At 41.7% G+C, this 9613-nt stretch overlaps 1 protein-coding gene across 1 annotated transcript in view; it reads right to left on the bottom strand.

Annotated features, from left to right (window-relative positions):
• Positions 1-1014: 1014 nt before the first annotated feature.
• The window catches only part of LOC135198710 (protein sax-3-like), a 43047-nt gene continuing 34448 nt past the window's right edge, over positions 1015-9613 (bottom strand). The window contains exons 2-4 of the mRNA XM_064226561.1: positions 7813-8391; positions 3787-5316; positions 1015-3001 (exon numbers count right to left, since the gene is read on the bottom strand). Of these exons, the coding sequence (XP_064082631.1) occupies positions 1896-3001; positions 3787-5316; positions 7813-8391 (3215 nt within the window). The 3' untranslated portion in view covers positions 1015-1895. The remainder of the gene's footprint in view (positions 3002-3786; positions 5317-7812; positions 8392-9613) is intronic.

The following is a 9613-nucleotide window of genomic DNA, read 5'->3' as shown; positions in this document are numbered from 1 at the left end:
TGGTATTTACATATAATCGTTTAACACAAGTTTCTCAAGTGATTTTTTTATTTAAGCTTTCCGTTATTCATAATGAAAAATTCAACTCAAATTGGTTTATTTAATGAAAGAGTAAACAGACGTTTATTTACCTCTCGTTAATGCAAGAACAAACAGATGTTTATTCTACTTACGGTTTAATGACGAAACAAACATGAGAAGATCGTCATCTCAACACTGCTGATACAGAACTGGACTTTGGAGAACAAGGGGAGAGAGAGAGAGAGAGAGAGAGAGAGAAAGTGGAATGAGGTTAGAGCGAGGGTATTTGTCCGTGTAACGGTCACTTGCTCATCCATTGACCCGAAGGAGAGAGAGAGAGAGAGAATGAATCGAGCCAGTATTTTTGGATCCATCCACTTGTCTAAATGAGATATGTATATGTGCGCGCGTGTCTTAGAGAGAGAGAGAGAGAGAGAGAGAGAGAGAGAGCTGGGGCGCGAATGTGTATTACTGCACCGAACCGTGTGTTTGTATTACAAACATGTTTTTTGAAGAGAGGAATCGAGTGAGCAATAGCGATTTTATCCAAGCGTTTACGTGACAAATATCGCATGTGGGTTTGCGAGCCTAATGGAAATACAATCATCAACCTTGCTTTTTTGACAAATTTATTTTTCAGTTATTCATTTAACTATGTATTTGTTTTTTTTGGAACTTTCAATTGTAAATACTTAAATTTCTCCCCATCCGATAACCTTGTGACACTTGAAGTACATAGTTCATAATCTTTGTTTTTAAATTTTCTTATGTCTTTTTCTTTACTTGACATCCATGGTGTGTACGGGTGGTGTATGAATTTTCATGAACCATCTTCCATTTTGTAGGATATCCCACTTCTGGAGACTTACATAAATTTCCGAAAACCTCACAGCCCCAGAATCTTTGATCTTGAGTAGGGCTTCTTCGCTGCTTCTGAAAAGCAAAGACCTCATGGCGTACAGTGTTGAAAGGAGTGATGTTATCAAAAAAGAATTCTAAATCAAGGTCATTTATTATAAGAATAACTCTGTTATTCACATATGTACAGAATTTACAAAAGTACTCCATCTCAGTAACTGAACAGCTTTCCAACTGACAGAAAGAAACAAGAAACAATAGAATTGGCACATCACTATTCATCGTTAATACGATTCAGTCAAGGTAACAAAGACTCAACAAAAGACTCCAGCCTTGAAAACAAAATATTAGCAAATTAGCAAAGCGTCAATCCCAGTCTGTAGTTATGGGTTTCCTCTACGGGTGATTTTGCTTAATTGAGTAGTTATGTTAGCGTACTCGGGTGATGATATTGGCTGTTATTACCAGTAACTGCTTAAGCTCGGGTTTCCAGTCGGAGAAAATCAACAGAAATATTAACAGCTAAACCTACCTGAGGAAAACAATATACTTCACTTACAAATCTGTAAGGTATTTGACAGCAGCCACGAGAAGCATAATGCAGTCATTGACGTAGTGAAATCCAGATAATCATAAATGCACTGCAGTTTGCAATTTTTTTTGTAATCTAAAATTTACTGATCTACAGCTTAAAAAAGCGCCTCTAACATCAAATTAACATCTAGGATCCAATAACTTATTCCAGCACGTACTCTAATGAGATTTCTAGTTAATCATTTACACATGACTTAGAAGGGGGAGGGGCGAGGGTAGGGGGCGATGTAGGTATTTACAATACATGACAAGAACAGGTACACATAATAACTCTTTGGTACAGGGTCTCCCTGAATATAAGCAAGGAGATTTCATTTGAAATCGTCTTTCTGCTGTACAGAAGAAGAAAAACGTTATTTACAAGCACAACCTCACTATGATAACAAGCAGGAACTTCCCCAAGCGACCAATTCCCCCCAACGTTAATGAGTGTTGTTGTAAGGGATGTCGGTCGTCTCTTCCTCCTGCGCTTGCTGGTCGTCTGCGCTGTCTCGGGAGATGTCGCGGTTTTGGACAGTGTTGAACGTTATAAATCTGTCCTTAGTGCAGTTGTTAGAAGTCACCTGGGAGTACGTGTCGTACGTGTGGTCTGCAGTGGCATCACAAGGCCTCTTATATTGCTCTGATCCCGCAGCGTTCTCAAGCTGCGCGGTTCCGGCATAGCCGCCCCTCCGGTTGCTTCGAGGGCTCGCTTGACCCGCGGGGTCACCCAGGTCCAGCTCGCGAGGGGGCGGGCACGCTGGCGGCGGCGGAAGGAAGGCTGCCCAGTTCACTTTCATCCCAGAGTTCTCGGACCTTTGGTGCCACGGGCTGCCTTGGTGGACCAGACGAGGAGAGCCAGGTGCCAATAGTGCCGTGGTGGCATACGGCTCTGCCGTTTCGTTGGCATGCTGAGACCTAGGCTCGGCATACTCGTTGATTTGTTGGTCTCCTGGAAGAAGGCGCACAGAAGACAGGCCGTATTCTTTTTCACTCTCTGATGGGCGCCAGAGCTTTTGTTCACTGTACATGTTGATGGAGTGATGAGTTGGGTATATGGAAGGGTCCTGATAATGTGCCGGTGTCTGTGGCGGGTTTGACGGGGCGGATTTGTGGTGAAGTCTCCTGATGTAGAGAATAGTGCACACGAACAGCATAATGACCAAGGGAATGAGTAAGTACACCAACCAGTCAGGTTGTGCAGGAGCGTAAATCACAGATGTTTCGTTCGAGGGTTCATCCAGGTCTTGATGGCCTTGGGCCAGGCCAGATCCAAAATCAATGAGCACAGGTGCGCTAAAGGGTCCTAGGCCTGCTCCTGTCTCTGCAGCCACTTTCACACTGTAGATGCGACCAGGGGCAAGACCGTGAGCTTCAAGCCAAGGGCTGGACACAGTTTCTGTGGTCTCCGTTCCATTGTGGGTGAGAGTTACCTGGTAACCTGTGACTTTCCCACGGGCGTCTCTGCCAATCAATGAGGACCACGTGATGAGTATGGAACCGTCTTCTCTGAGGGTTGCATGGACGTCCTTTGGTGGCTCGACAGGTTCTGCAAGAGAGAATTTGTATTGTTAGGACAAATTAAATTTGATTTTTATGAGATATCATCAGCGTGGCGTTTGGCTATCTCTTCATAATAATGTTCACATCCTTTTCACTCTCTCTAAATTAATATCATCTGTCTTACACACATACACACACATATATATGTATATATATAGCACATATAATATATGTATTATATGTGTGTTTATTTGTAAAACAGGATAAAACACACAATCAAGCACAGTAAAGGAATTCCACCAAAAACTTAAAGCAATGGAAATGATTTTATTAGCTCTCGAAAGGGAACATTCTCTTCTCTCTTTCAGATAGTCATATCTGAAAGAGGAAAGGGAATGTTCCCTTCTGAAGGCTAATGAAATAATTTCCATTGCTTGAAGTTTTTGGTGGGATTCCTTTATCGTTATGTAATAGCACGGGAAATATGTGTATCGTCTTCATAATATAAATAGAAAGGGAAAAGAACAATATTGTTTTGTGTATATATTTATACAGCACACACACGTCTATATATATATTATATAATATTATATATTATATATTATATATATACACACACACATATATGTGTGTGTGTGCGTGTGCATGTATGTATGTATGTATGTATGTATGTATGTATGTATGTATGTATGCATGCAACTACAAAAGTTATACTTAACACGTTAAAGGGTACTGCAGAAGTTTCCACAATGAAATCTGTGTATATATTTGAATTCTTATTGAATTTCTTCATTTGCTAAAAGTGTTGGACAAACAGCTAGAAATACTCACTATCCTCTGGGGTGGTGAGCGTGAAAGAATTTGAAGGCGTTCCCTCGACGCTCCTCCAAAATGGTACTATGAAGAAAGAATACTCTGTATTGGGCTCCAGATTATGTAAATGATGTGCAGAGGAAGAGGACCCTAGTACAGTTGCTACTTTTACTATTCCATCTCCTGACACTGTATATACCAGGACACCCTCCACTGTTTCGTGGGCAGTCGTAAGGAACTTCCACTTCAGAAGTACACTAGTGGCACCTGTAGCAGTTGCATCAGCGAGGGTAACCGTCGGCCTAGAGAGACGACGCCTTGCATGAATGACTTGGTCCATTGTCAGTGACGGGTCCCTGGGAGGCCGTATGGTGACTGGATCTGACCAAGGGCTTGGGAAGGAGATGCCCCCTTTCGTAACTGCCCTCACCAAGAATGTGTAAATGTTGCCAGGTGTCAGGTTCTTTACAATACAGGATTCGTCCATCATGATGGTATCGGCAACCCGCCATTCATCCCACCCTTGCCTCCAGTATTCAACAATGTATTGGTGCCTTGCACCACCAATTATCTGCGAATTGGGTAACCATTTCAAGATAACGGCAGTTTCGTTAGTGAACAGAATATGAGGTTTTGAAGGAGGTGCAGGAATCGTCGTCACTGGAGCGGGCACAGCATCTTTGCTTATTCGCAATATTGCCTCTTGCTCTATGTGCCCTGTTTCTGCAGATACTTTGCAAGTGTAGATGCCCCCATCATCAACCCGGACATCTCTTATTACAAGGGCACCATTTGAAGAGAGTGAGATCCGGGCATTTTCAAAACCTTGGGCCAGTTGCCTAGCAGGTAGGTGTGCAGCTGGACGATACCACCAAGTTATTGTTGGTGTTGCAGCTTCGCTCACTGCTTCACAAGGAAATGAGGCAACACTTCCAGGTGCTAAGTTCAAGTCTTTGGGTCCTACACCAATTACAGGTGGTGGGTAGGCTTCAACAACCATTATTTCTACTTGAGCACTCACTCCTCCTCCACTACTAACTCCCCAGCAGTAATATATGCCACTGTCCTGGGTGGTAGCTGCATCCAGGTGTAAGACTTGTCCATCTTCACTCACAGATACGTGGCCACTTGATTGCTTTGGGGTGAGCAGGGCTGTTCTGTCTTGTGTAGGAAGTCGCCACAAAATGAGGGGAGCTGGGTCTCCTTCGACAACGCAAGTAATCTCTGTTGATTTCCCAGTCATCACCTGAATGTCTTGTGGACGCTGCATGAGCTCAGGGGCATCTACGACTGTTAGTGTGGCTTTTGCAGTAGCAACACCCGCCTCGTTTTGCACTTCACATACATACACTCCAGAGTCTATAGCAGTGACTTGTTCTAGAACTAGACGTTGATCTTCGATCGTAGCCCGACCAAGTGGCATGATGCCATCAAGTCTTCTCCACGTAACTGTGGGCATTGGCGATCCCTGGGCACGGCATGTTAGCTCTACCAACACACCAGACGCAGTCGTAACATTGGCAGGCTTCTTCTCAAACCAAGGAGGAACTGGGGATGAGAAAAAAAAAACACATTCTAGTCAATAAGAAGGGCATTTCTTCGGGTTTCTTGAAATCATACCTAATATTAACCACAACATTTACTTTATTTTCATATATCTGCTTACACGTATGTACACACGGGACAGTCATACATAATGTTCATATGTCAGTAATAAATGAAAAAACGAAAACCTATTAAAAAGTGCATAGTAGTTACCAGAGTGATTTTCATGTTTTTCTGGTACATTGATTCACACTTCCAGATTACGCGGTGAACATTTTGCACAAGACTGCCTGCCGCTAATTGGCGAATTATGTGCACTTTATCAATAAATGTTTTGTTACGAAAATAAGATAATGTTCGTAGCATTAAAGGAATTCAGAAAATAAAGTGAGTCACGGGAAAATTCTCAGCCAATTTTGTGGTAAATCGAATTAGGCATAAACGCTATCAGCAGCGTGGCACATTCATTTCCTTGTAAACTGGAATAATTTGAATAATTTCACATTTGAATTTATGTGAACTTTGTGTTTTCCACTTGGTGGTTCATATAGTTTCGGTCACAAATTATGAAATTATGAAAATAGCTCTAATAAAAGCTCAACATTAGAAAAAAAACTCAGAATCATTGTTTTACAGATTAGGTAATTAAGAAGTTAGGCCTAAAGACCAAACATCGACTTATAATTGGGGGTTTGGACGAATTAATTAAAAGAATCAACATTGTTCTATTGTGGGACAAAAATACTCATAATTAGAAAGAGCAGACTCATAATTGGTATCATATGAGTCACTCGTTATAAAATGACTGTGTAATGATGTTATTCGTTGTTTTGTAACGAATGATGCAAATGGCGAATGACAAAAATAACCGGTGGATCTACCCGGAAGGTTTAATTTGCTCATTTTCTCTTGATGCAACAATGAGCACCTTTCTTTCAACTAAGCTACTGATTTTGTTCGGTGCAGTCAATGTCACTCGCTGCTGAGTTTCTCAGTTCCAGATCCTCAACTGCCGATCTCAGGGTCCGGGTTCGATTCCCCTTTCTACCAACAAGGAATCAGAGGAATTTATTTCTGGTGATAGAAATCCATTTTTCAATGTGGTTCGGATCCCACAGTAAGTTGTAAGTCCCGTTGCTAAGTAACCAAGTGGTTCCTAGCCACGTAAAAATATCAGATCCTTCGGGCCAGCCCTAGGAGAGCTGTTGATCAGCTCATTGGTCTGGTAAAACTAAGATATACTAAACTTTTCTCAGTTCCAGAGCTCCTTTATTCCTCACACTGTCGTTCTATCGGAACTTCAAAAAGTTCAAGCGAAGATGCGATGTATTACTTACTACTCTAATGCTTTTCTCGTTGCATTTTAATACTTTTTTAATCTATTTATTAATTTACTGTTTATTATTAATAAGTGAGATATCTTCACTCTGTATTTCCCTTTACCTTCTCTTACTTCCTGAGTGGCCCCTTGTGGGCTTGTTCCATATTTATCTTCTGATTAATAATAATAATAATAATAATAAAAAAGCCTGTGCAAGAAACATCAGCTACCTTGCAGTAATAAGTGGTACGAGCACCAACCTGAAGGAGTGATAGAAAACGATCAGGCAAAGATCCTCTGGGACTATGGTATCAGAACGGATAGGGTGATACGTGCAAACAGACCAGACGTGACGTTGATTGACAGAGTCAAGAAGAAAGTATCACTCATTGATGTCGCAATACCATGGGACACCAGAGTTGAAGAGAAAGAGAGGGAAAAAATGGATAAGTATCAAGATCTGAAAATAGAAATAAGAAGGATATGGGATATGCCAGTGGAAATCGTACCCATAATCATAGGAGCACTAGGCACGATCCCAAGATCCCTGAAAAGGAATCTAGAAAAACTAGAGGCTGAAGTAGCTCCAGGACTCATGCAGAAGAGTGTATCCTAAAAACGGACACATAGTAAGAAAGTGATGGACCTCCTAAGAGGCAGGATGCAACCCGGAACCCCACACTATAAATGCCACCCAGTCGAATTGGAGGACTGTGATAGAGCGAAAAAAAAAAATAAAATAAATAAAATAATAATAATAATAATAATAATAATAATAATAATAATAATAATAATAATAATAATTAATAATAATAATAATAATCAAGGAACAACTCCACCGCTATGTAAATGTACATGTATTTAAATTTAAAAATGCAAGGATAGCTTTCGGGAATCTGTTCAGTTACCCTTGTCAATAAGATTGAGAAGGGGAACCGAACAGATTCCCGAAAGCTATCCTGAAAATTTTAAATTCAAGTATATGTACATTTACAAAACTGTGGATTTGTTTCTTCATTTAAAGTCATGCTACTATGAGTGTTTTTTAATAATAATAATAATAATAATAATAATAATAATAATAATAATAATAAAATAATAATAATAATATCCCATGAAAGAATTAATAAAATTGACCGTGAATCAACACCTGTCAATGACAGGAGAGCAAAACTTACTCATAATGATAAGTTCCGTCGGCGCAGTGTCGCGACTCCCAGCGACGTTCTGCGCCCTGCAGACGTACATCCCCGAATCCTCCAGTGTGACGTCTGTGATGACCAGGTCTCCATCCACCGCGACGGAGACGCGACTCGTGTTGGTCATCTCCCTCCCGTCCCTCAGCCATACCAGATGAGGCTCCGGGACGCCCTTTGGCGCCCGGCAGGGCAGCGTCACGGAATCACCGATGCGCGCCTTCACCACCGGCTCCGGATACGCCTCGAACTCGTCGGAGAGAGTGGCGATGGTCAGCGTCGCGTTCTGCGATCGCGTCGAGCCGTAGCTGTTGGAGGCGACGCACCAGTAGGTCCCCGCGTCCGATTCCCTCCTGCTGGAGGTGACCCGCAGGAAGAAGAGCGATCCCGAGGGCAGGAGCACTCTGTGGGAGCGCGTGCCCTGCGAGGACGTTACCACTTGTTGGCCATCCCGGAACCAGGTGATTCGAGCGGCGCCCGAGGCGGCGCAGTTGAGAGTCGCCGGGTCGTTCCGACGAGCGATGACGTTGCTGGGCTGTTCTCGAATCTCGGGAGCCAAGTCTGCCGGAAAGAAGACAAAACTAATTTTAATGTTTGTCGAATTTCTAGAGAAAGACAACTTAATTTAAGAAAAAAATATCAGTAATTTAAAATCAATTTGAAATAGAGCTGTTATGACGGGAAGTCAGGCCTATTAAAAAAAAAATGTTATCATCTTACAATACATCGAAAATAAAACCGCTCTCCCTTCATAATAAAATTCAACGGAAGCCACTCCCCTTCCGAAGCAACAGGTACGAAAAGAAAGAAACAAGAGAACGGCGCTAAATTATTAAACAGCTTAAGAGCCACTTTCATTTTAAAAAAGAAAAATTAAACTGGAAACAAAAGTGAAGCGCAATAATAATAATAAACAAAAGTGAGGAAAATGGAAGACGAAACGTATTTAAAAGCAGAAGAAAGTCATCCCACTTGAATGGAGAACACACTGGATAACGTCAAGCAAAACAAAGAACCTATTACGGCGAAAATATATTGTATTGGCTTAGGGGAGCTTTGCATATAAAGTGTTGAAGTTTAGTATTTGAAATCAGATTTCGACAGCTGTGCTGGAAGGCAGAATATATGGCTCCTCCTCCTCCTCCTCCTCCTCCTCCTCCTCCTCCTCCTCCTCCTCCTCCTCCTCCTCCTCTTTCTCTTTCTTTCTGCTTCTGCTTCTTCTTCTCTTTGCACCTTGCAAGACTAACGGACCTTCTTTGGTTTATACGAGGAGAGTTGCTTTCTTTTTTTTTGTCGGCTCAGAGAACTCTTTCTCTTTGGGGAATTAGGTAATAAATAGAGCGCGGAACGACGGTTGTACCTGATGGGTGTACTGCACAGAGTCGAGTTTCCTTAGATGTTCGTTTGGCCACCTTTACATTTAAGTCCTTCAAAGGAGGAGGAGAGGAAGAGAGTGAGTGAAAGCTGAACAAGATGTGGGAAGAGAATAAGAGGATGATAATGGTGTAAGTGAATGAAAACAAATGCAAATTACAGGCCATTTGAGGGGGATGTTGAACCAGGAGGAAAATTGCGGGCCTTTTCAATTTGTTTCGAGTTAACTCGCCTAAAAGAATAAATAGACAGTTTAGATAATTAAATGTTTAAAAAAAAGGTAGAACCGGTAAACTAGAAGTCATTGGCTGCCGGTCTCGGTTCTTTTAGGGAAGTGGAATATTTTAGATTTCATTTTGATTTACTGAGATTAATTTGAAGTGATTATCAGTCTTACATACTCATTCAG

This window comes from Macrobrachium nipponense, chromosome 22 (genome assembly GCF_015104395.2).
Source record: "Macrobrachium nipponense isolate FS-2020 chromosome 22, ASM1510439v2, whole genome shotgun sequence".
NCBI classification, from domain to species: Eukaryota; Metazoa; Arthropoda; class Malacostraca; order Decapoda; family Palaemonidae; genus Macrobrachium; species Macrobrachium nipponense.
The sequence above is the reverse complement of the archived record's forward strand: the minus strand, read 5'-3'. Positions and strand labels throughout refer to the sequence as shown.